Raw genomic sequence first — 27,180 nt, 5'->3', positions numbered from 1 at the left:
TTAAATATCTGAGAACGTTGAGTAAAAGCATATATGAAACACTTATCAAGAGCCCTGTCACACAGAATGGTGTGCAATATTGTTATGATTCTCAGAGAACTCAATTCTAAACCGATAGCATTTACCTCTGGAACTCACGGTATTTAACCTCTAATGGTCAGTTTCCCCAAGGTAAAGTACACGTTTTCAAGATTTTATAAATGATCTTAAGCCCCTCCAAATCTGCCACTAAAATACTTTAGGTGCTAAACATGTTTCCTTCTGTTATGTTACTTAATGAAAATAATTCCAAAAGTTGGCTTTAAAAGATTTCTACAAGGGTATCTTCTACAAAGATTTCTACAAGATTTCTACAAGATGGCCCAGTGAAGCCCAGTGAAGGGGCTTGCTGCCTGCCAACCCTGGCAACCAGAATTCATTCCATCCCCAGGTCACATACAATGGAAGGTGAGAACGGGACAGTCTCAATCCATCACTAAGACAGACACACAGAAGAAGTAAATATAGATCGGTGCACGGAGGGAGTGTCTATAATCAGATCTCATCTGATACATGCTAGAAGAACCACAAAGTCAAATGGTATCACCAGCCTATGTCTTATGTAAATTGGAACTGTCCTTCCTGCCTTAGGCATCTTACTCAGAGTTAGATCAAACTTCCTAAATTCTCCTCTAGATTCCTGCATTTTATCCACTAGCCACAACTTTAGTGATACCACTGAACCCAAGTTCATTTGATCACTACTATCTATCAAAGGGGGCTCACCAGACAGAAGGTGGGATATAGAATGGGGAAAAAGAGGGGCTGGAGAGATGGCTCAGTGGTTAAGAGCACCGACTGCTCTTCCTGAGGTCCTGAGTTCAAATCTCAGCAACCACATGGTGGCTCACAGCCATCTGTAATGAGATCTGATGCCCTCTTCTGGTGTGTCTGAAGGCAGCTACAGTGTACTCATATACAATAAAATAAAATCTTAAAAAAAAAAAGAATGGGGAAAAAAACATCAACAAGAAAAAAACAAAAACAAAACAAAGCAAACAAAAACCACACACACACACACACACACACACACACACACACACACACACACCCCAAACTATCTCCGTAAGCCAGCAAAACTGAGCTTTGTAGAGCAACATCACAAGACTGCCTCAGCAGAGCACTGCACTCCACTGGAGCTGATGACCGCTTCTAAACAGCCAAACTAACACTGCCTTTTGCCAGAAGAGGCAAAATCCCCAGCATCCTGTGCACTGGGATTACAGCTGTGCACCACCCTTCCCAATTTAGGCAGAGTTAGGGACTGAGCCCATGGCCTCCTGTCCACCAGGCAAGCACTCTGCCAAGTAGTATGTCCTCAGTTGGGTACCTTCACTTTCTCATTTCCATTCATTTATTTGGTATGTGTTTATGTGTACATATGTGTGGAGGTGGGTCATGTGCCAAATGGTGTGTGCTCTCTCTGCCTCTCTGCCGTGCAGATTCTGAGAATCAAACTTGGGTCTAGGGCTTAGTGGCAAGTGCTTTTCCCCACCGAGTCCTCTCTTGGGTTCCCACCTTCTGCTTTTCTGATTATTGCTTTACTCTAAAAGAACGCACAATCAAATAACTGTAAGAAGCACAAAGGACAAGCCTGAGAGGACCCCACAACTACGGATATCTCATTTTCAAGGATGGAGCGCCCAGTTCATTGGCAAATCACAAAATGAGGAACTCTCAAGCCCCCACACTCACCATGCCAAGGGTTCACCATTTTTGCTGGGGCTCTGTGAGGCAGGCAAGGTTGGCTGAATGGTTAACATTGTTGGATACAGTCTCTCCACTGGCCCAAGGGTGGATGCCTGTGACCTGGCTCAGAGCCCGTGATTGGTGGTTTTCCATTAGTCGCTTTCATTGGAGTCATTTCATTCACACAAACTTTGACACCACTCCCCTGCTAGGAGTCATACGTCGCATAAATTAATATTAAAGATATGAGTTGCCCACCATGAAAAACAAAGGTTTTCCACTCTCTTAAGACATTTAGGGACAAAAATATCTACCAGGAAGTGGGTCTGTCAAATTCTTCAACATGGTTGTTCCCGCAAACATCTCTTTTTGTATATTAATTTAAAAAGAAAACTCCTGCATACACATTGCATGATACGCTTATTCTCTCAGCCCTGTTGCCCCTACAAGGGCCGTTTCTTACCCATATTCCTTCCCTTTTGGACATTCGCAGGGATATTATTTGCTTAGTAAGCTTGATTTGCTTAAAATGAGATCTTCAGCTGCAAACATTCCCATGCAGATGACAGAACTCGGCTCTCCTGTATGGCTGAGGCACGCACCGCCGTGTGCAGAACACCGCATTTTCTCTACGCATCGCCCTGTTGCACACCTAGCTTATTTACACAACTTGGCCATGGTGAGCCTACAGTAGACATTGATGTACGGGTGTCTCTGTGCTGGCTTGGAGTCCCTTGGGCAAAGATGAAGGAGTGATAGAGCTTGGTCACATGGTTGATCGAGCGTTAGTTGTCTTGAGAAACCTCCATGCCGGTCTCCACTGCAAGTGAGCTCATTTACCTTCCCACCAGCAATGGACAGGAGTTTGTGTTGCCCGCTATGTTGGTTTGAATCAGAATGGCCTCTGTAGGCTTGTGTATTTGAATTATTGGTCATCAGGGAGTGGTGCTATTTGAGAAGGATTGAGAGGTGTGGTCTTGAAACCAACACCAGGCCAGTCTCCCTGTCCTTCCCCCTTCCCCTCCCCCTCCCCTCCCTCTTTCCTCCTTCCTCTCCTTCTCCCCTCCCTCTCCCTCTCCCTCTCCCCCTCCCTCCCTCTCCTGGTCGCCATCCCTCTCCTTCTCCCTCTGTCAGTCTTCAGATTAATCCAGAGCTCTCATCTACTGCTCTAGCACAGTGTGTGCCACCATAGCCTCGATCATGATGCTAATGGAGGAAACCTTTGAACCTTTAAGCAAGTCCCCAACGAAATGGTGTGTGTGTGTGTGTGTGTGTGTGTGTGTGTGTGTGTGTGTGTGTGTGTGTGTGTGTTGCCTTGGACCTTGTATCTCTTCATAGAAAAAAAACAATAACTAAGACAGCCGCATCCCCATTCATACAGTCTACATTGCGGGTTTCTTGGTGAATGACATTCTGACGAGGGTAAGAGCTGGACGCTCACCGTAGTCTAGATTTGTAGCTCCCCAGTGGTTGCTGAGGTTAAAAGTCTCTCCCCGTGTCTCTTGGTCACTTGTAGTTCATCTTTTGCAAACTGTTCATTTCATTAGGGCCATTTTTAATTGAATTGTCTTCTCCTTTAGTTTTTTTTTTAATTCTCCACATATTCTCGATATCAACCCTCTGTCAGATGCATAGCTAACGAAGACTTTTTCCCAGGCTCTAGGTCACCCTTTTGCTCCTTTAATGTCTTCTTCCCTGCAGAAAGATTTGACTGAAAATCTAAATTGTCACTGATAATTGTCAGTAAAATCTGTCGTTTTAATTTCATTGTCAGATTTATTATAAAGCTTTCGTGTAGGCCATAATGCTATCCTTGTTTTTTTTTAATACTATAATTAAAGAAGGGGGGAGGAAAGTGCGACAGGCATCTCAGCTTGTGTCTAAAGGAGACCTGGTTCCCTCAGCAAGTCCAGATCATTTAACATGCTAAGCAATGTAGAAGGAAGTCTACAAAGCTTTATAAAGACATCTTTAATTCCTACTATGTAACCTCTGTCTGCCAGTGCACCCATGAAATAATACTGATCCTATCATAGATGGAGTAGAAGGTGGAGAAACACGCCGTGGATATAATGGGCAAGGTTTTGGTGACCTTAAAAGATAGGTTACCAAGGACACTTACCAAATTGGGCTCTGAGGTCAGACAGTCTCTAAGCATGTACTGACATTGCCACCATTTAAACCGGCAATTAGCTAATTCACTTTCTTCTTTCCCAAGCTCTCATTTTCTGTTCATAATAAAGTTGGACAGCATTGCGAATCATGTCCCAAGAAATTAGAATCTTTCAGTTGGATGATACCTGGTGTCCGCAGCAAATCTAGCCTTGTGCCGAAACCAGAAACTGAGTCACCCCCTCGTATTGTGGAGACATCTCTGCGTGGAGAGAGAGAGCTCTGGTTCCCTCCTGTTGATAAGTGTTTTTCACAGACTAAACATGACTTCTTACCATGCACTCTGATAAGTATTCAGGGAAACTGTGTGTGATAAGCTGTAGGGTCAGACCACCTCCATCCAAATAGAGAGTCTCCCTTCATGTTCTGCCTCCAGCATCATACAAATAATTCATTACTCTCTTCTGAGAATGAGTAACCAGTATTACTGCTCAATAAACATGTCCGTCGCCACCCTCTTCTGTCTCTTGTTCCGGTCTGTAGCTCCTATTCTATCCCTGTCAGTCAGCATCTACTAAGCAACCATTTGTCAACATCTGCAAAACGCCGTTTCCAAATTCAAGCACAGCACTCAAAACTGGGCACCTACAGGCTGTTCACCTGTCTTCTCTGTCTGCCTATGTCCACCAGCACATAGTAAGTGTGCTGAGATCTTACATCATGCTTGGGGTCAATTAAAACCTAGTACTCCTCCTCCCTGTTTTGGCAGTTGCTCTTCATTAAGCTCCACTCATCGGGTCCCCCCCCCCCGCAATTAAATAGAGGATGTTATCCTCCTCGTTAATAAGTGTCAACCCATCATGCTGAAAAAAAATAGACATTTGTGGAACTTGATTCTGTCACCCAGTGAATAGCTGATCTTCCTTGTGTCGTCTGCCGGTTTGGTAAGCAAGCCCCTCGACTTCTCCCCGGTAATTGATTCAGTTGTAGAATTGGACAGACCTGAAAATAGAGCCTCGTGGATAATTCCCACAAACTTCATGGCAAGTTAATGACAACCAACTCAATCCTCCCCTTGTGGGTCTAATCAGTTCCCAGCTCACCTAATTACGTTCCTTCCACCCACGTCCTCTTCCCTCCCTAAACGACATCAAATGGAGGTTTTGTCATGCTTACATTTCTGTTTGTGACAACCCCCTTACCCATCATAACATAATTCAAGAAAGGCAATGAGCTTCGTTTAAATGATCTGTTCTTGTGGTCCTATTCTGGCTTACAGTGACTAATTAGTATCCCCCAGAGGGAATGGCTCTTTGACCACAAATATCACTTTGGGTAAGTCATTATCCCTCTAAGACTGTTTCCTCTTAATTAAAAATGGGCAATGCTTTTCACTCTCCTTGGAGATGGTTATAGGATGACATTAAATGAAGCATTTCGAAATTCCAACACCAGGGTTTAGTTTCAAATACAAAACCGCCGTCACACACTGTAGCAGTGCCTTCTCTGGGAACTAGGTAAGCCAAGTCAGTCACGTGTGTTCAGACGACTTTGTGGGATGGGACTGACCAGAATAACTTGGTGATTGGTGCTAGATAGCTGACACCCTCTCCGGGTTCCACGGGGCCATTTACAGCATTTGCAACCTTTAGGAATCTGTGTCAGTCGTGGGGACGTGGGTGGGGGGGGTATAGATCAGCTATCACAGCCTCACGGCTCCAAGCTACATTAGTCATTTTTAGCACAGTGGTGGAGGAATGGTGTGAACGCGGTAAATTCAAAGGATTTCTCAAAACTCAACTGTGCAGCGAGATAGCTGTTAGAGTGACATTTTCAGTACAAGTGAGAAATCTGATCCTTCTGGGATCGCTCGCTCAGAGCGTTTTAAAGGAGAAGACACGAGACTAAACCCGTCCTCCTACACTAATCACTCCAGGAATGGTTTCTTTAAAAAGCAGCGATGCTAATAGAAGGCAGCGGTAAGTCAGTCAAACCGCCTGTGTCAACTCCATCCCATTAGGAGCAAGATCAATTTCCTCAGACACCCGACTCCGAACTCACCTTTTGACAAAAATAACAAAATAGAAATTCAGGAGGAAATGACATCTCAGTTACAGAGTTACAGGTGCCTGGAAAAAAAACGGGGAAATTGGGAAGAATGAAGAGGTCAGGCTTCGAGCACCTCCTGCCCCCTTGGTCTCACCTCCTCCAGTTTCAAGGAAAAGTACAAAGAGTTTGACTGTTTAATTCAAATCAAGACCCATTTTAAATTAAAAATGAGATCTTTTTAAATTCTCATTTAAATATCTACAAGAATTGAGGGCACTGACAGCCGTGTCAGCATGAATCACGGAGTCGTTCTTGAAAAAGGAATTTGCAGTTACAGGGAACTTGAAAGATGAAAATACTTTCTCTGGGTGGAAAAGTATTCAACTGAATTTCCCGGGTCCGTGTCTTTTCCTGAGAGATGTATTTCTTCCAGCCCGGGTCTATAACTGAACTTTTGGTTATGTACGTGTTTTAAAGATCATAGATTCAAAGACCCCAAATGCTGCCCTGGAAGCCACCTGCGGTCAGGACCACGTCTGAGTGGTCAAGCTCTCTGTAGCTTCACAGGTAAGCTCTGCTCATGCCCCTCAGTGAAAATGAGGCACAGGGTTGTTCAGATGTGACATGTTATGAAACCCGGATTCAGTCTGCTGTACATCCTCAACCTTAGATCCCTCCTCCCAAACCCACCATGCTACCCGGGAATGTTTAAGTTCATAGCCGTACCAAGGAGGAGCCCAAATCACCCATCAGGCAGTCACTAGCCATCACTATTGAAATATAGGAAACATAGGGAAGGGAATACAATATCCTCTTTTTATTTTGTGGTATGGTATGTGTATGTGTGCATACATGTGTGCATGTGTGCATGTGTGCATGTGTGCATGTGTGTAGAAGTCCAAGGACAATCTCAGGTGCTAGTTCTCATCTTCCACCTTGTATGGGGCAGGGTCTCTTCATTGGTCCCTGGTGTGCTTACCATGTTTCTGCAGCTCTGTCTCCAAGTCCCATCACTGCACCAGATGCCCTACAGAAACAGACAAACATGGTTATGCCTAGATTTTCAGTGTGTTCTTGGTGATTCAAACTCAGGTCGTCACACTTGCACAAGTTCTTTACCCACTGAGTCATCTTCATAGCCTTAAGTTTTGTTTCTCTCTTCTTTTTCCTTTCCTTTTCTTTCCTTTTCCCTTTTTTTTTTTTTTTTGAGCTCAAGTCATTCCTTTAAATTTCCTTCCACGGCTTTTCCGAGAGCTATAGGAAAACAGTAGCACGACTCCCAAGTTGATACAAACATGTTCTATATAAACAAAGGGAAGGACTTCTGTCATTAAGATTGCTGTAGTTTGAATGAGGTTCCAATGTCTTCCAGGTCAGCAGGGAGGTGTATGTTAGATGAGGTTTGCTGTAATCTTTCAAGAATCCTTTAGGAAAGAAAGCATCCAAGATGCCAAACAAAGAAAAAAACACCTCAGTTCTCACTTTCTACCTGAGTCTCAGGTGCATCTCTGAATAAGGTGGCATGAAACGGTCACTTTAGTCACCTGAGTGACTTGGACTCATAGCATAAGTGACACCTCTTCTGCATAGCAAATGCACAGAACAGGGTGGAGGCAGAGAAATGTGAATCTTTGGGGTAAGAGAAGCTGGAAATAGTTCTGAAGCCAAAACTAGAAGAGTCTGTGGTTTTCTGCATGGTGAGCGAAGCCCTGATCTACTCCTGGTTAACAGTTCCTATGACAGGGCCTCATGGAAGTGAATCATTGGTTTCATGAAAGGAGTCTATAAATTCTAGAAAGCTGAAAACATGATATGCAGCAATGGAGAGACCAATTGCGGAGTTATACAGGGGTCCAATCATTTGGGACCTTTGGCTGACAGTCTAAATGTACTAAATCATAGGACACTGTGTGAATGACACCTCTACTGGTATTTAAAGGTTTCTGTGGGTGTTGTATGATTTTAAACAGGAGGAATAGATGCATTCAGAAGAAGGAGAAGGACACAAAATAATCCACACAAATAAAGATATTAGCGAAGCAGAGAGAGAGGCAGGAGACACAGCTCTGTTCTGGAGACAGGACTCACACCGCTTGGGGATGGTTTTGGAAATCAGTAGGTGCAGGAGGGAGGCAAGGGAATTACAGAAACACCAGCTGCCTAGGAACTCACTGGATGAGAAAAAGACTTGGAAGGAAAGTACGCTGCAACATTTAACACGTTACGTTTGGAATCCTAGAATATCATCTAGATAGAAACAGCCAACAGTTAAAAAAGAAAGACTTTGACTAGGTATGGAAATACAAAAATATTTGGCGCAAAAATAACATTTCAAGCCACAAGACTGAATGAAATTACCAAGTGTGAACATGAAAAATGAGGGGGGAGAATCCTGAGGCTCGGAGACTAGATTTGAAGTATTCAAGAAGATGATGAGATAGGAGAGTCTGTTGAAGAATTCTGAGGAAAGACAGCCTTCCCTGGTATGTTAGTGCGTTAGAGATAGCATTGTATGTGCATGTGTGCATGCATACATGCGTATGTGTGTGTGCATGGTGTGTGTATGTGTGTGCATGCGTGCACACGTATGTGTACATGCATATATGTGCACATGCATAGCTAAGTATGTGTATGCGTATATGTATGATATAGATAAGTATATAGTGAATGTGGATATGTGTGCATGTATGTATATTTCTTTCACTAGACCTAAGAGGTTAACTCCAGTGTATCATGTCTTCAAATGCTACCATGAAAGCAAACAGGATGAAAAGGAGTTCTTGATGTCTAGGTGCCACACCATAGTCTCTCATAGCATCCATAGGAACCCTCTCCGTGGTGGGGGTGAGAACTAGACTGACGTGGGCTGCAGAGTATCTAGGGAGGCATGGAAACAAAGGGACTCTTTTGAAGGACTTAGGACTGAGAAGATTTGAGAGCTAGAAGGGGATGTGGGCGGTGTCAGATTCAGCAAATCAAAATACCGCACAGGGGATTAAATCTTAATCTTAGATACAAAGTGAATAAACTGTTAGTGTATGTCCCCATACAGAACTGGGGACATAAATGTGCAAACCGTGACCCATACAAAATTGAAGTCATACTTACCCTAAAGTAGAAGACTCCCGGTCCCAAAGCTCAACCGAGAAGTCCTTGTTTCTAAGGGAATCTCAGGTACAGGCTCTGGCTGCTGTTTTTTCTATGGGTGAATGTGACAGATGAGCACAGCCAGTGTCGGGAGAGAAGGAAACCCTTACAGGAGAAAGGAGGGATCCGACGGAGCTGAAGCTCCGAGGAGGAGGGAATGGAGACCCAGCCAGGCCCCAACACCAAGAGCTGGACTTCCTCCCAGGAAGAAAGCTCATGAGAGGACTGAGAAAGCAGGCAGGAATGCAAGCAGGCACCCCCATCTTCTTTATGAAACTCGCAGCAAGCTGCCTATGGCAGACACGGGCCGAAAGGGGAGAAACTCCACCCTCCAAATAGTGTGAAGAAATAAGTTTTTTTTTCTTGTAAATATTTGAAAGAGGAAACTTTTTTTTGTAAAAAAATTAAAGTCTGTAAAGAATACTCTTAGTGACTTGAGCTGCAAGAAAGGACAGAGTTCACAAATGAGCAGCTACTAGACAAAAGAAACTCGGTATCTGGAACTAGGGAGGAAGATGGCTCAGTGGCTAAGAACAGGTACTGCCCTTACAGAGGCACGAGGTTCACTCCCAACTGTGAGCCCAGGTGGCTAGCAACGGAATTTAACTTGGGCCTTTGGATGTCTGACGGCTCTGTACTTGTGGGCAAATACCCACCCATAGACACATAATTAAAAATAACATAAATCTTTAAAAATTACATTTTGTTCCACCCGTGAAAGTACTTGAATTTAGCATTTTATTATTTTTAGTAACTCGAGGATTGATTTATTAATTCAGTCTACAAATACATATTGGGTGCCTACTGTGTGCAAGGACTGGATAGATGGTGAATTAATAATGCCCAGGCTGATGTTTAATTAACAAGAAGAACCTTACAGAAATATTTGACACTCAAATTAATATCAGATATATTCATTTGACTAATGCTATTACAATTACAGTTCATAGCTAATGGCATTATCGGGCTATTATCACAAAGTATTACCTCTCTTCTGAAACTCATTTCCATGATAATTCATTGAAATCATCAAGAGAACACACTATCTTGATGGGTTTTCCCTCCTGACGCTCTTGAGGAGAATGAACCCACCCTCGTAAGAGAGCCAGTTATGTCAAACACCGTCCGGGTCCTTCTCCCTGCCTGCTCAGGTGAACAATGCCTCGTGATTTCTCTAACAATTCTGAAAGACACGGCGTCCCTTCCCGGAAACAGCAACTCGACTTCATTTTTATCCACAATTCCCAAGAACTGGAAATGCAAATTGAAGTTGAAACACAGGAGAAGTGGAAATCGGGGTTGAGCCGAGTGTGGATCTGAGGCCGATTTCAGTTCATCTGTTCACTCGACAAATATTGATTCTGTCTCCTTTATTTGACTTTAGGCAAACAGCTCAGCCCTTCTGTGCCTCTGTTTCCTTGTCAGTAAATTAAAGGAAATAATAATTTGAGTCTCTACTAGATATCTCTGAAAGAAATGATAGAAAAGTCAAAGTTAGAATACAGTTGTTGGGTATTATTTCCTTCAGGTATCATGAAAATTAATGTGTTTTAAAAATTAACTCAGGTAGGCGAGCTATGAATCTCAAATGAAGCATTTAAATCAGGTTACTGAAAGGAGAAGGAAAGAAATTAACATTTATTAAGTGTCAGTTATATGCAGGCCTTGCTGTATGCATTCCACACAGATATTATTTCACTAAATCTCCACAAGCCTTTCGGGGCAGATATTTGTAGCCCCAACATACATAAGAAGAAAATGAGCTCAGGTACACATGAGTTGCCAGGATCATAGCCAGGGGGGACTTCCAATTCCAAAGCTCTCTTCTCTGCCCTGAGTTTATTTCCCAGGGTGCAGAAGCTGGAGAATCCACCTTGGAGAATGGCTTGTACATTCCTTTAAGTGTGTGTTTCTTGAAAATGGACACACAATACACACACAGACACAGAGACAGACACACACACAGACACACATACAGACACACACACAGAGAGACACACACACACACAGACACAGACACACACACACAGACACACAAACACAGACACAGACACACACACACAGACACACACAGACACGCACAGAGACACACACAGACACACACACACACACAGAGACACACACAGACACACACAGACACACACACATACACTCACACACACACACACACACACACACACACACACAAGGGTGGGGGTCGGCCAGAGGGGTAGAGGGACAGTGTACCTAAAATGCATCAGGGTATACACCCATTTCCATTTATCTCAACAGTCACAGACACCTGGTCGCTCCCCAGTCCTATCAAATAACTTTTTAAAAATAATAATTAAGTCTTAGAGAAACAATTAGTCGTGACACCCAACTGCCTTTTGAAGCCATTCCAAAAGACATATAGCAAAAGTTTTCAGTTCCCTTGCCTTCCAAATGAACTAGTAGCTAATATAAGGGGGATCACGGCAACGTTCCTGGGAATGGACAGAGATTGGTTTACAATCTAAAGGCATGGGAGGTAGCATATAAAATTACGCCATGTGCGTTTGAGGTGTTCTGTGGTTTCTTTGAAGTTAAACTCACTGGAGCTAGGGACTTTAGACCTTGGAACTATCTTCTTCTCGTGGCAGTGGAGGGGACACTGGAGCTTCTGTCAGAACAGGGCAGCTTTATGATTAACACATGCGTTCTAAGGTGCAGCTTCAAGCCTGCTAATGACCCAGGTGCAGATGGCAAACACCCAGCACTGGGTCATTTGATTAATCACAGATGATTTTGGCAGAGTTTGATTTTTCCAGTGTTCTGCTGTAAACGTCGTGTATGTATAACTAATCCACTCATAAAGGAGGTGGGTGGCTGAGGTTGAAAAGATGGTGCCTAAGAAGGTTGGCTGGGTGACTCAGCAGATTAGGACACTTGCTATTCTTCCCGGAGACCTGAGTTAGTCCCCAACACCCATGTCAAGACTGACTATGACTCCAACTCCAGGGATCTGCCATCCTCATCTGGTCTCTGTGGGTTCCCTCCCCACACATACACCGAAAATAGTGTTTCACATCTAAAGTTGATGGGCAAATTATTCATATGAATTGTCTTCTAATAATTTTTTGTGCATATAAGTAGGTCCTAAAGATCATGTGTGTATAGATAGTGGGAGAATAGGATTCTAGAGATGCACTGCCAAGTCAACACAGGCTCATCTGGTCCTTTCTTTTCCCTTTTCCAAATAACACTGAGTGTCGGGGTCATTGGTGGGCACCATTACAAAAATGAAAGAAAACATTGAAAGCCCACATTTACCAACTGTTTGGACGGGATACTTTATGTGTGTGGTGTGCATGAACACCATTCCTTTCTTATAGAATGTTAAGACTGGTACCAGGTTTCCGTGTCGCAAATGTTACCAAGGTGAGCCTGTTTGTGCATCCCTTAAGAACATCTCTGACTCTCTCCTAAGAGTGGACTCCTAGAAATGGGATCATTCGTCAGTGAGGCTGAAGGTCTAGACGTAAGACCTCCTCAGATGGCTGTATTGATCAATCATGATGTCATCGGATGATACTCATTGTCACCTAGGGTCACACCATTTTGTAAAGTTTCTCTATTGACTTCTCTATCCAGCTTCTAGTGCTTTCCAACCTCAGAGCTGTTTCTCCACTCAGGCCCCAGGCTAGCAGGTTTCCTTCCTCCCTCCTCCAGGAAGAGCACAGCAGGTATTGAGAACCAGCTGCCAATCAAAGGGCGCAGAACTTCCCTTCCTGTAAACCATATAGGGAAGGACACCTCCTCTGCCCTGTGCCCCCAAGCCCTCCTCAGAGCCCCCGTCCTGTTGCCGTCTGTGTTTCCCTCTATGGTGTTAACGAGTCTTTTAATAAATCTCCTTCTAGCAATCCACATTGGTGTCCCACTTAAACCCCAAACCTAAAACTTTACTCTAGCTATTAATTTCACCTGCCCTCCATAGTTTGATTTTTGCCAATTGAACTAGCAAAAGATTAACTTCCATTGCTATGTTTGGGTTGTGTAGTTGAAAGCTTTAATATCCTTGGTGCATCGGTACTGTATTTCTCTGTCACAAAGCTTTGAGTTGAGTTCTTTGTTCATCTTTCTTGTTTCATTTTTGCTGCTCTCCTGAGATAACTACAAAGAGAAGGCTAATTCTTTTCTTTATATTACTTATGCATATGGTCATTTAGTCATATTCATCGCGAAGATTTTTCTAGTTCTGGCTGAATAGTTTGCTTCTAGAGATGCTTGCCTCACTGGACCACAGACCTACACACTCCTACCCATTGAGCAGTTTCCATGGCGACCATTATTGCTGCGTTCATCTTTGGCTGTGGGATTTGCATGGCTAAACTTTTTCTTCTTAGCGCACATGAGCACATGTGGAGGTCAACACCTTCTAGACCCCGTCTCACCTTCCACCCTCGTCAGTAGGATGTCTCTCTGTCCTGTTGCACACTCCAAGCTAGCTGGCCTGCCAACCAGGACACTCTCCTGCCTCAGCCTCCCCCTCACCTGTAGTAGAACCAGGATTGTGGATGTATGACGACACACACAGCTTTTTTAATCTGGGATTCTTGGCTGGAACCATAGCATTCTGATGGCCAGACTCACAGGGTGGACACATTTACCCTCTGTGCCATTTCCCATTCCCATGTGGTTGAGCATTGCTTTTAATCTGCTCACCCACATGAGCTTCATTTGGATTTCAAGGGAAATATACAATTTGCTTAAAATAACCAACATTTACTGTGTTACTCATTATATGTTAGGGAAAACCAGCTAAACAACCCCACTGCTCTAGGATAATCCACTAAATTGACTTGGTCTACGGTGTGGATGCTCAGTTCCTAGGTGACGTCAGAAGCTGCTTCAGGATGTCTGTGGCTCTGGCTCCCCTTGGCTGCCTCTCATTCTGGGCTTCCCTTTAGTAGTTATGATTTTGTAATACAGATTTCATATCCGATGTTTCTAATCGTCTTTGATTTATGACTACTCTCGATTTGTTGGTTCCACGTTCTTTTTGATTTTACTTATAGATAAATTTTAGAATTGTCTTATCTATTTCCCCCAGTCATCTGATCTTACTCTTTCTTAATCTTCTACCTGGCTCCCTTTATTTAAACAAAATAAGTAAAGTTAAACTTTTGGGGAAAAAATATAAATCCCACTGATGTGGAATAAAGTTACTTTTTAAAAATTCTGTTGAGTCACTGAGGACCAAATATGGGGCCTTATAAGTATGCTAGACTGGCACATTAAGAACCACCCTCGGCTCTTGGAACATTTTAGTCTGTTCAATAGTTGTTAATTCCCTTCAGCAATGTCTTGTTTGCTTTATTTGTGCACTAAGCATTTCTAGTTAAATATACTATAATTTTTTTTTCTTTCTGCGTGCCGTAAACTGACTCATTCTCTTTCATTACAACTTGCTGAAACGTTGCTGCCCATCCTCGCTGAGATGGCTTTTGTTTGCGTCTGCTCAAAAGTCCTCAAATTTTCTTAGTAAATTTAAGGGTGTTTCGATCAATCTCCAATGAACTTTTCAGCAAAATAATCACATCTTCAAACAAATATGATGTTTTACTGTTTTAGAACGGTGCGCAATGGAAAAAGACAACAAGTGGGCGCAGGAGCGCACGTGACAGCGCATGGGCGCGCATGGCTGCGTGCGTGGATGCCTGCCTGGCGGATCACATGGCGGCACGCGTGGTGCGTGGGCTTGTGGATGTAGAAGACAACTTCTCAGAGGTGGTCCAAGCCTTTCACCTTGTTGGGACAGAGCCTCTTGTTCTTCTCTACTGCTGTGCAGCATACATACTCCAGGCTATCTATCTAACTTGGGAGCTTCCGGCTGCTTCTCCTGGCTCTGCACCCCACCCCCCTGTCTCTCTTCAGAAACGCTGGGATAACTGGAGTGCACCGCCATCTTCATTTTTTTACCCAATTGAAGATTGACCCTCAGGATTCCATGGCATGAGCTTTGACATGGAGCCATCCCTCCAGCCCCTGGATAAACAAAAGTTTTTGTCCTTATTTCCAGTTTTACATTTTTTACTTTAACTCATTTTTTTCTAGAGTAACAATGCCACCAGAAGACTTTCACACTTCTCCTCGCTACAAATATGGATCTGTCAGAATCTCCTCGTAAGTGTGTCTGTGAGCTCATAAAGTCGTAAGCTTTGTCATAAGTAATCTTTCTTCCCGTATTTGCACAAAACACATTTAATTGTGTTCAATAATTCCTGGGCAGCTCTTGATATCACCTTATGATTCATCACTGTTATATATTTAATTAATATGTCTTCAGCATGAAATCACATGTAAACAATATAGAATAAACAGTGCTTGACAGAACAATGAACCTCCTGTTATGTTCCGGATGAGTCCGGAGAAAAGCTCCAGTTATTCCATAACGAGGAGGGAGTTCATCAGGACCCTAATGCCTCTTTTGATTGGCAGTGAATAGCGTGTACACCTATGGAGTATGATGAGGCTTTATTACGTGCTGACATGGTAGGATGCACAAGTCAAGCTTATCAACAGCCCAATCTCGGATGTGCTTTTACCTCTGTGCTAGAATAGCGCATGCACATCCACCCAGTGAACAATGTCTATCGAATTCATTACTATTAATTACAGCATCAAGTCACTCAACCATCTCTATGACTTATCCTTCCACACTGGAATTCTTCCTTCTCGACCAACATCTCCCCTTTTTCTGTCTTTTCTTTTCCTCCCAAACCTTTGTTAACCACCGCATCGTTCTTGATGTTATTCCTTGGCAGCTTGTTTTTACATGGGAGGGTTTCATACGTCAGTGAGGTGGTGCGATGTCTGTCTCTCAGTCCTTGGTTTATTTTACTTAGTACCATGCCCTTCAGATCCATCCCTCATGGTGCAAATAAGAGTTTTCTCCTCTTTAAAGGCAGAACAGCTTTTCATTGTGAATCCATCTTCACGGTCCTTCTTACATTATGTGTAATTTGGTGGATATTATGTCTTGGAAATCATAATTAACGCTGTGAGGAACAGAAGAGTGCAGCCAGCTCTTCAACATATTGATTTCAGTTCCCGGGATACCTACCCAGTGGGCAGACAGGAATTCTAGTGCAGTGTTTCAGTGGACTTCGTAGTGCTGTCCGTTACAGTCGCACTAACTTCCTTTCCCACCAACAGTGTGGAGTCCTCGCTCCTCGGGTCCCTACCAGCACATGTGATCTCCCCTCTTTTCCACACAGTCATTCTCATGGAAGAGAAGTACCATTCGATTTTGCCTTTAATTTTATTTATTTATTTATTTTGTAATTAGTAATTTAGTAAATTACTCTTGTAATTAGTAATTAGTAAGTATCTGTTGGCTGTTGTTTATTCTTTAGGGAAAAAGCATTTCTTGGGGTCCTTTGTCCACTTTCAAGCACACTATTTTCTCATCAGTTGGTATTTTTAGTTCCTCATGTATTCTGAATATCAATTCCTTACCTGATACATTATTTGGAGTTTTGTCCTCCTGGTTTGTGTATTGTCACTTCGTTTTTGGTAATTATTTTTTGTTGGTGTTTTTAAGTGATTTCTGGCATTTTCCATGTTTTCATCTATTCACTTTGTAACTTGAAGACGACTGTTCAGGGTCTTGACTCCTTTTGACCTGATTTTGTTCTCAGCATGATTTGACTTTTCTCTGTTGTAGTTCAGTTTCTCAGCGGGTATCGATGACACGATGTGTTCTCGATACTTTTATAGGAAACCTTTTGGTTATGAATGCATAAATGCACTCCCACCTCTATTCCGTTCCATTGGTGTCTCAGCTTCCTCATCCACGTGTAACAGTCCCATTCTGCTTTGCTTACTATAGCTTTGTGGCTTATTTGAATCAGGTATCGTAACGAATACAGCCTTCTTTGCACTCACAATTGGGTTAGCTACTGGAGGTCTTCTGTCCTTCTATGCTAACTTTAGGACATTATTTTCCCCCATTTTGTGAGAAACATCATTGAAATCTTGACGAGGACTCTAGTGTCTCACTTGAATATTGTTCTTTGTAACCTTGTCTCCTCCCTGTTGGCCATTAACAATCCTCATTTCTCCTTGACTCAATTTTGACAAAAGGAGGTTTTCTAAAGTCACCATCTTGTCTCCACAAGTGTTCTGACACCAACAGAGGGCACTTGGGTATCACTGAGCATCCCTCTGCTCTCTGCATTCCTGTTACAGGTCCTGACAGGGTTGCCAGTCTTCTCTAGCTTGCTGTGTTCTCCCGCATCGGTCATCAGCTTTTAGAACTGATATTAAACGCACATATTTTTCTGCATCAACTTCTTCAACCTTCGTCAAATCCCTTCTAGCTTCTTCATGTAATGTTCTCCGATGTTAATCTTGCATGGTTGGTTCATTTGCTTTTATTTTCACATTAAAGGTAAAAAAAAAATGTATGATTTTAAAAGTGCCACCATGGTGCTCACATCCATACCCCTAAATGTTTAGATGCTCTTTTTTTTTCTGTGTAAAAGTGGGAGTTTCCTGCACTTTCTCTCACAGTTCTGTGGCTGTAGGCTTGATTTGCCTGGACCTGTTGGCTGTCTGAGAGCAGTTTCTTCAGTTTCTAGGTCTGCTTGGTTATTATTTGGGGTCCTATAAATGGTACATTCCTTGAGAAAAACGCATTATAATATCTATTAATCCTTATCAGCAACATGACCCTCATCCGCCATCAAGGCAGAGCCCTTTGTTCCACTGCATGCACAAGGCTTGGTGGCCGCACACTTCTGGGGCTTCTCCTGTCTCCACCTCTCCTCTCACTGTAGGGGTGTGGGGTTGTGATGTCCTTGGTGACACCCAGCTTTACACTGGCACTGCAGTTGGGGTGGTTACCCTGCAAGTGTTTTACCCGTTGAGCCTTCTCCCAGCCCACACTGTGCTTTTTATTAGGGCAAAAGAATAACCTCCATATCCCTCCGGGTGATTTTCACTCTGAATGCACCTCAGCTTCTGTCACTGTTTTCCTTTTTTTTTAAAAAAATGTAATGGTTTCCCCTTTGTATTCCCATTATTGTCATTTTAAGCTTTTACCTTCTGTTTCTTGCAAGCAACAATCACAATACGTGTTGTAGTAGTGTTTCTTATGCCCATATTGGGCCTTCCCTTTTTTTCCTATTTACTCATTCTCAAAGGAAGAGATTTATGGAGACAGGCAGTTTGCCAGTTGAGCACATGTGAGAACCATTTGTTAGAGTCTACAGTTAAAGCATCCCCATTTAAACCCACGCTACCCCAAGAAGCTGGCTGCTGAGCTGGAGAGAGACCTTACATGCACCATTCTTGAGCTCCCAGATCCCATCCTGATCAGAAAAAGGTCTGTAGCCTATAGATTGAAGTATGCATGGAGGTTTGGGCAACCAAGAACCCATACGTTAGCATGTGGCATTTCTGGGATGTCAACTACCCTTTATGTGCCCCATCCTGTGGCTCATAGGTTTGCTCTTCCGAGCACAGAAAGAGACAGCTCAGTACTGAACAGCAGTTGTGGTGTATCCATGAGGACACCTCCTTGTTCCAAAGATAAGAAGGAAGAGGAAGGGAGAGGGGAGGAAGAAAGGGAAGGATCTTAGTTTCCTTCCCTGTTGCTGAGACAAAACAATGGCCAAACACAGCTTATGGGAGGGAGAGGTTTACTTCAGCTCTCGGTCACACTCCATTGATGAGGTGAGCTAACCCAGGGCCTGGAGGCAGAGAGTGTGGAGAAGCTATGCTCACTGACGTGCCATGGTTTGCCCAGTTCCTGCTCTTATGCCATCCAGGACAAGCGGCCCAAAGAAAACACTACCCGGTGTGCTCAGCGCTCTTACAACTATTAGTGATTAAAAAGATGCCTCATAGCCAAACCCACACTTGACGGCTCCTCCCTTGACTTTCCCTCCAGACAGGTGACTCTACTTTATATCACGTTGACAGAAACTAACCAGCATGGGGAAGAAGAATGGTGGAAGGGAGGGACAGAGGGAGGGAAGGAGACAGGGAGGAAGAAAGAGGGAGAGAGGGAGGGAAGGAAACCGTGAGGGAGGGAAGTGGGAGGGAAGGAGAGGGGATGGAGGGAGGAAGGGAAGAAGAGGGGATGGAGGGAGGGAAGGAAGGAGATAGGGATGGAGGGAGGGAAGGAAGGAGATAGGGACAGAGGGAGGGAAGGGGAAGGGAGGACACCAATAATCCAATAGTTATGTGAGAGAGTAACATATATATCAAAGATACCTTGATGTCTGCATTTGAAGCTCACTCTATTACCTTCTACTTATCACATTGATGAAGCGACCTCCCGCTGTTCCCAAAATAGAATACATGGCTAAAATTGGCACTTGACACTGAACCTGTGGTAGCAGGCATAAAAGTTTCAGTCTCTTGTACTCACTACCTGGCGTGGAGGACACAGGTTGACAGACACAACCAGACCATGTAGTCTAGACCAGACCAGCAAGGTCTATGGTGGCAGCACATAGCCATGGTGGCCTCTGGTTTGGATGCAGAAGAGGATATGGTTGGTTTCTTGGAATCGCCTCGATCTTTGGCAGGAAAGTGAAATCTGTTGGGCCGAGGCTATGGCAGAATGTAACTGGTTCATCCAAACAGAGCCAGTCATTTAGGTGTTTATGCTTTCCCAGTGGGTGAGAAGTCTAACAAGCACCAGAACATATCCGGGTCAGACTTTGGAGCCCTTTGAAACCCAAAGACGAGGAGAAAATGAAATCTTGGTTCTTATGGTACAGAGCCTGTGACTAGAGAGGAATAATTTTATTTTTCCGTCTTATGAGTAGTGCTGCTGTTTGGAGCACAAGTGTGTTACCCTATGTGCTTCACATTCAAATTTCCAAGCTTCATTTTTGCTGAGAATTATCCCAAGAATCTCATTTGCCTTTAGAGGGAGTCTTAGAATTTGGGGAGGGGCCTTTTATGAATGAGGTGCTGGGGGAAGAGTCTGAGGCAAGCTCTTCCCAAGGCAGCGTCCAGATCTCTTCAATTCCTCTGCTGAGTGCTAACGGTAGTGGCTGCTTCTGGTATCAACAAAGACTATCGATGTGCTCCGGTAAGCACGGAGCAGAAGCTGTCTGCTGAGTGGTGGGTCACTTTCCTGCCCAGGGACTACAAGAATCAACCCGCAACATAGAGTAACAGTGTAGAGGAGTCTGTAGTCCCTTTGTCTCTGAAACGGCCACGATCACTGCAGATAAACAGCAACATTGTAACGAGTGCAAAGGCAGTCCAATACTCCGGAATAGTTACCATTTTCCTCACTAATTCAGAAACTTCTCTTAAGCAACTTGGAGTGATGGCCTCTTGGTACCCAAAATCTTCTCTAAAATTGGTTTCAACGAGCAACTAAACTGAGGTTAGCAAGCGCTATCTAGGGAGATGCTAAACAATATCAAATGGTTTTAAACATTCTCTTACCTCTGTGGTACAATGATTCCTATTGACCAGCTTGATAAATGACTAAAGCAAGTACTTAGGTTCTCTGTGAGCATTCCCAAGTACCACATTATAAGAAGACACCAGACTCTTGTGACAGTCTTCCTCCTGTTCACTTCCCGCTCTCCTACGCCGTGTGCCTGAGAAATTTCCTGAGCGCCCTTTTTGACCCAAAGTCTTCACTTTGTCTCCCTTTGCAAGAATGCTCCTGACTTCAATCAGCTCCTAGAAATGTCAGATGAAAAATGGCCCAGATGTGAATTACGACAATAAAAGTTTATAAGCTACTAAAATAAAGTTATAGCGCTAAGAGCTGAGTCAACTGACGATGGTAAATGGGACATTTTACAGCCAGTCCTGAGATAATGATTTAAAAAAAAAAACAGCACACAGAACATGAAGAGGTCCAAATCTAGTATAAGGTACCCAACTCCTGTGCGAGCAAGGGGGCAGGGAGGTGATGGCCTGATACCTATGGAGGTGTGGGGTCCTTTAGTACCCAACCCTTCCCAGCCACTAGCTCTTTGATTCTTGTAAGAGCGCACTGAGGAAGGTATTGCTGTCATCCTTCTTGAGTAGAGAAACTGAGGCTTAAGCCTTCAATTTATTTGTTCAGTCACAAACAGTATTCAATAACACATGATATTGAACTTCCAAAGTCTGCCTTAAGCCCAGGCACTTTGTACACCTTCCTACACCCAATGTGCTCCCCACTATTGCAACACACATATTAACTAAACCAACCTTTAGCTCTTGCGAAGGCTGCCCAACCTGAGGCTTGACTTGATCCCAAGCTGCCAGTCCAGGACAGGGACACAGTGGTGCTAACCACAAAGGTCAGCTTTATCCAGCGTGTTAAGTCAGAACACGTAGGGAAACCGTGGGGCTCTGTGTACATCAGCATTAGTTTAAAAGGGCAGGTGCTTGAAACATGTAAGCAGACAGAGAGCAAGGCCTAATGAGGTCAGTTTCTAGCACCAGCTACTCAAGGAGGGCAAGGCAGGACGACACATTCAAGGACTGTGTGGACCACACAGTGAGTTCAAGGCTAGCCCAGAAACTTTGGGAGAACCTCAAAATTAAAAAAGAAAGAAAGAAAGAAAGAAAGGAAGGAAGGAAGAAAGAAAGAAAGAAAGAAAGAAAGAAAGAAAGAAAAACAGCCTAAGTATATAGGTTATTGGTACAGAATCTGCTTAGCATGAGCAAGACCCTAAGTTCAATCCTCAGAACCAGATACTAGGTAGGTAGGTAGGTAGGTAGGTAGGTAGGTAGGTAGGTAGGTAGAAAAACAGATAGATAGATAGATAGATAGATAGATAGATAGATAGATAGATAGATAGACAGACATAGATAAATACAAAATAATTAGGAATTAGAATAGGAAATGCAGCAATCTAGCATTTTTTTCATTAACCCCGTTTACAAAATGTTTAGGGAATAGTTTTGACATTTCCACTTATTTCCTCTAACGTCTTGGTAATGTGTCCTCCCTTCCGTGTCCCGCACATTCCTGTATCCCACGTCACAGTGATTTTTATCCATGCCCGCTGTGTCCCCAATGACAGATGGGAGTGTGCTGCCCTGCCCAGGGGACTTGGTTCTGTCTCCTGAAAGGCTGGTGTTTGCTGTAATTGCAAAATCTCTTAGAAATATGATGTTTTACCTCTAAAGATATTTCAAAAGTTATATTCTTCTCCCTCATTTGACTTTGTTATAATATAAAGATAGTCTTTTCAATTACTTATTATGGGCCAAAATTCGTGCTCCAAGAGGAATTAATGTCATGTTAATTCTCGGGCTTCACGAGCTGCGTGCAAGCCTCCTACTCCAGCCAGAGAAACGCGATGATAAAATGGTATAATCGCACGACACGTGAAATGCAGGAGTGAAGTGGAAAGGTGGAAAATGACGGGATATTAATTCAAGAGAAAAAGAAAATAGCACCATTTGAATGAGCTCAGTGAGGTAGCTTAGGGCTTCTGAAAATCATGGGGGTGTTAGCTCCCGTTTTCTTGACCTACACTCCAACTTCCCCTTCCAAGTACAGCTGAGTACTTAGTCCCTATACATGCAGAGAGACAGACAGACAGATAGACAGACAGACAGACAGACAGAGAGAAAGAAAGACAGGGAAAGAGACAGAGGCAGAGACAGAGAGGGAGAAAAACAGAGACACAGAGACAGAGATAGGCAGAGAGAGATAGAGAGACAGAGACAGGCAGAGATACAGAGAGACAGAGACAGACATAGAAATCCTGAAAAAGCAGAGAGAAACGGGGCTATGTTATTCGTTCCCAAAGGCCAGGAACATGCTCGGTGCAGCCTCTCACATTCATACGAAGGCAACATCATGTCAAAATAGCGATGGAACCAGGCATTTCCCTTACAGTGGTATATAAATTAATAGACTGGAGAAAGGGTGGACAGATGGCTCAGTGGTTAAGAGCACTGGCTGCTCTTCCAGAGGAACCAGCTTTGGTTCCCAGAACCCATAGTAGCTCACAGCTCTTTGTAACTCAAATCCCAGGGGTTCCAGTGCCCTTTTCTGGCATTCGAGAGTACTGCATGCACAAGGCACACAGATATACATATATGCAACACACACACACACACACACACACACACACACACACACACAATCTTGATGATGATGATGATGATGATGTGATGATGATAAATTTAATGAAATCGGAAACCAGAACCTTTAAAACAGCTCTAAACTCAATAAGTATTTTTCTTTAAGATAGCATATGGCACTGTAGTACAGACTGAACTCAGACTGCTGAATGTCTGCTGCCTCAGCCCCATGAGCACTGGGAGGGACTCTAGGTGCGTGCCCTATCAACATCAACTTTTATTCATGGGGTTTGAGGAGGTCATGGACACAAGCTAATTCCATGGTTGGAACGCAAGCATGTCCCATAGGTGAAGCCTTATTTGATTTTAATTTTAGCAATTGTATTAGTGAGTAAACCCCTCTGCGGTGGTTTATCTTTTTTTAATTTATTTTATTTAATTCTTTGAGAATCTCACACATCACATTTTGACCATATCCACCACTCCTTCCTTCCCCCAACTCTTCCTGGATCCATCCCCTCCTCCCCAGCTCTCAACTATATGCCCTTCCCCCTCCCCTGTTTGTTTTTCAGCAAACTGAAAGCCACAGCTCACAGGCAAAGATCAGCTGACTGTGGGGAGCCCAGGTCCAATTAATAAAGTCATAGCACAACCGTATACCTAAGACTCAGGAAACATTGTGAAAAGAGAGAGCAGAAAGGATTTTAAGAGCCAAAAGACCAGGATATTTTTTGGAAGAGAGTCTCTTTTAGAAAGAAGTAAGAGGAAGAGATAGAGGAGACAAAGAGAGAGGGAAGAGAGAAAGAGAGAGGGAGAAGAAGAGAGAAAGAGAGAGGGAGAGGAAGAGAGAAAGAGAGAGGGAGAAGAAGAGAGAAAGAGAGAGGGAGAGGAAGAGAGAGAAGAGGAACAGAGGAGAGGAAGAGGAAGAGAGAGGGAGAGGCAGAGAGAGGAAGAGGAAGAGAGAGGAGAGGCAGAGAGGAAGAGAGAGAAGAGGAACAGAGGAGAGGAAGAGGAAGAGAGAGGGAGAGGGAAAGGATGAGAGGAAGAGGAAGAGAGAAGGAGAGGCAGAGAGAGGAAGAGGAAGAGAGAAGGAGAGGCAGAGAGGAAGAGAGAGAAGAGGAACAGAGGAGAGGGAGAGGAAGAGAGAGGGGGAGGAAAAGAGGGAGAGGAAGAGAGGAAGAGGAAGAGAGAAGGAGAGGAAGAGAGGAAGAGAGGAAGAGAGGAGAGGAAGAGAGGAAGAGAGAGGGAGAGGAAAAGAGGGAGAGGAAGAGAAGAGAGAGGGAAAGGAAGAGAGAGGGGAGAGGAAGAGAGAGGGAGAGGAAGAGAGAGGGGAGAGGAAGAGAGAGGGAAAGGAAGAGAGAGGGGAAGGAAGAGAAAGGAGAGGGGAAGAGAGGAAGAGAAGGAGAGAGACAGTTAAATAAAAAGTGGTACAATTAATCCTAGGAAGTGCCTTACCTAGGATGTCAGCCTAAAGCAGAACGTTTAATTCAAATATGACCTGAAAGTGTATACTCACCAGGCAAAGGCCAAGGGATACCTTCTGGTTCCAGAAGCATCCTATAGTATGTGCAGAGCCCAGTGCTGATGGTCAAGGTTTTCAGTACAGAGATGGATTGCTGGAATCCCAGACCGTCTTCCCTAACACCTTAGATGCTGTGTCTCTAAGAGGGCAGGGGATGGCCACACCCTGGCATCCCAACTTTGAGCGAGAATGGGCTCCTGTTCTCTAACACCAAACAGTATCAGCTTCTCTAGCCACTCAGAACTGTGGTTGCATAGATTTTCCTGCAAAGATAGATTTCCCTTTAATTCCACAATACTAGACTGTATTTCTGGTTTCAGAGTATTGACTAAAATTGGGTGCTATGTTTATAGCATGCATATTGTATTTCTGTAGTATGTTGAATAGCAATGTATCCATATTCATTGAGGAGGGCAGTACAGATGCTTCAGTTGGTGAAATGATTGCCCTGGTACTGTGAGAACTTGAAGTTCAGGGTTCTAGGACTCATACAAGAAGGAAGACATGTGGTGGTACATGCTTTTAATCCCAGGAATGGTGAGGTGACAGGCAGAGGCAGGCAGACTCCTTAGAAGCTCTTAGGCTAGACTGGCCCATATGGCAGAGTTCCAGGCCAATAAGACCCTCTTTTGAACAAGGCTGAAAGGGACCCAAAGATTGACACTCAAGGTCTTTCTATGGCCATATTACACAAACTCTGCATGCATGTGTTTGTACCCAGTACACAGGAACATGCACACCTATGCACACATGCAAAAAAGCATACAATGAACACAGATTGGCTTGGAAATAGAAAGAGGAAAAGGATCACAGCAAAAGCCAAAAACAAAGTAGCAAATCCTAAGTAACATCGTAAATACTCAGACTGACAATATAAGGAAATGAAGGCTCTCTGTTGGGTATTTGTCTTACTGTAATAATTATTTATCAGGTCCAAAGAGATACCTGCATCAATCAAAAAAATTAATGTTATCTATCCAGCAGGTTCAGTGACATGATCTTAAGAGATCCCTGGATCCACTCCATTGTTTAAAATGGGTGACAGCCTTCGTGTACACAGGTCATTTGACCAGTCTTACAATTAGAATGTGCAGAAGACAATCTCATCATAGAAAATGGTGTTCAGTCATCGTTATGTATTTATTTCATGTGTTGTGCACAGAACTAAGCACAGCCACAAGAATAAATGAGACAAGAAGAGATGGGGGAATTACTCCCACAATCAAGGTTACCTTTGCAACCCAGGGAAAGGTTTTGCTACTGTTTAAGCCTGCCATGTTGGGGTGTGTTACTTATCATTTTTCCATTAATTCCTGAATTAAATGAATTTTGGCAGTGAAATTTCAGATGAGCTTTCTCACACTGATAACATTACTGAGGCGAATGATGCTCCACAACCTGTGGGATAATAAAATATTCACGGAAACTTGCAACTCTGCAGCTGAGTGACAATTACATGTTTGCCCCAAACAGGCAATTGGTTTCCAAACACATTAAACAAAGGCAATTTGGAGAGCTTCTTCTTCGTGCTGGCATCCTTGACGCTGTTGAACATCCTGGGACTCTGGAGGGTTTTGCCGAGGTAAGTATGTGGGAAGGGGAACGATTTCTGACTCTGTGATATATGGGTCTGAGACTCCTGAGTGAGCCAACAGGATCCCATATGCCATGACAAGAAGAACTAGCATCTGGCAGAAAAGTAGTGGATTATTCTTCACCCTAGACTTCCCCTTTTCACCAATTTTCACCCCAAATGAGTGCTTTATCCCATTCTAAAATATGATATGGTGACAAGGTGATTTTCTTTGTCTACCATAGTGCTATCTTAGAGTTACAAGTGGCCATATGGATAAGTCATCACTGTTAAAAACAAGGTCAACAGATGACAACCCTTTAGAGACTCACCTAAACAGGCAAAATAAATGTAATGCCATCTTCCTTGTGCAGGATCTCACATGTCTTACAATTAGCCTATGTCTTAGTTACAGTTTTTCTGCTATGAACAGACACCATGACCAAGGCAAGTCTTATAAAAGGGACTGGGGCTGACTTATAGGTTCAAAGGTTCAGTACATTATCATCAAAGTGGGAACATGGTAGCATCCAGGCAGGCATGATGCAGGAGGAGCTGAGAGTTCTGTGTCTTTATCTAAAGGCTGCTAGACTGGGGGTTCAGTCTTAGCAGGACCCAGGGCTTCCCCTTCCACTGCTGCTCTTACTAGGATATTCATTGCTACCTATGGGGTCAGAGTCCAGGGTCAGTCCATGTATAGTCTTTAGGTAGTGGCTTAGTCCCTGGAAGCTCTGGTTGCTTGGCATTGTTGTACATATGGGGTCTCGAGCCCCTTCAAGCTCTTCCAGTTCTTTCTCTGATTCCTTCAACGGGGGTCCCATTCTCAGTTCAGTGGTTTGCTGCTGGCATTCGCCTCTGTATTTGCTGTATTCTGGCTGTGTCTCTCAGGAGCGATCTACATCCGGCTCCTGTCGGTCTGCACTTCTTTGCTTCATCCGCCTTATCTAGTTTGGTGGCTGTGTATGTATGGGCTACATGTGGGGCAGGCTCTGAATGGGTGTTCCTTCTGCCTCTGTTC

At 43.7% G+C, this 27,180-nt stretch overlaps 1 protein-coding gene across 2 annotated transcripts in view; it reads left to right on the top strand.

The window, feature by feature from the left end:
• Nucleotides 1–27,180, top strand: part of Slc15a5 (solute carrier family 15, member 5) — a 94,075-nt gene that overhangs the window by 60,107 nt on the left and 6,788 nt on the right. For both annotated transcript variants that reach the window (XM_087659047.1, NM_001192015.1), the window contains one exon: nucleotides 26,063–26,171. In XM_087659047.1, coding sequence (XP_087515173.1) covers nucleotides 26,063–26,171 — 109 coding nt within the window. The remainder of the gene's footprint in view (nucleotides 1–26,062; nucleotides 26,172–27,180) is intronic.

This window comes from Rattus norvegicus, chromosome 4, assembly GCF_021556685.1.
Source record: "Rattus norvegicus strain SHRSP/BbbUtx chromosome 4, alternate assembly SHRSP_T2T, whole genome shotgun sequence".
Classification (NCBI taxonomy): Eukaryota; Metazoa; Chordata; class Mammalia; order Rodentia; family Muridae; genus Rattus; species Rattus norvegicus.
The sequence above is the reverse complement of the archived record's forward strand: the minus strand, read 5'-3'. Positions and strand labels throughout refer to the sequence as shown.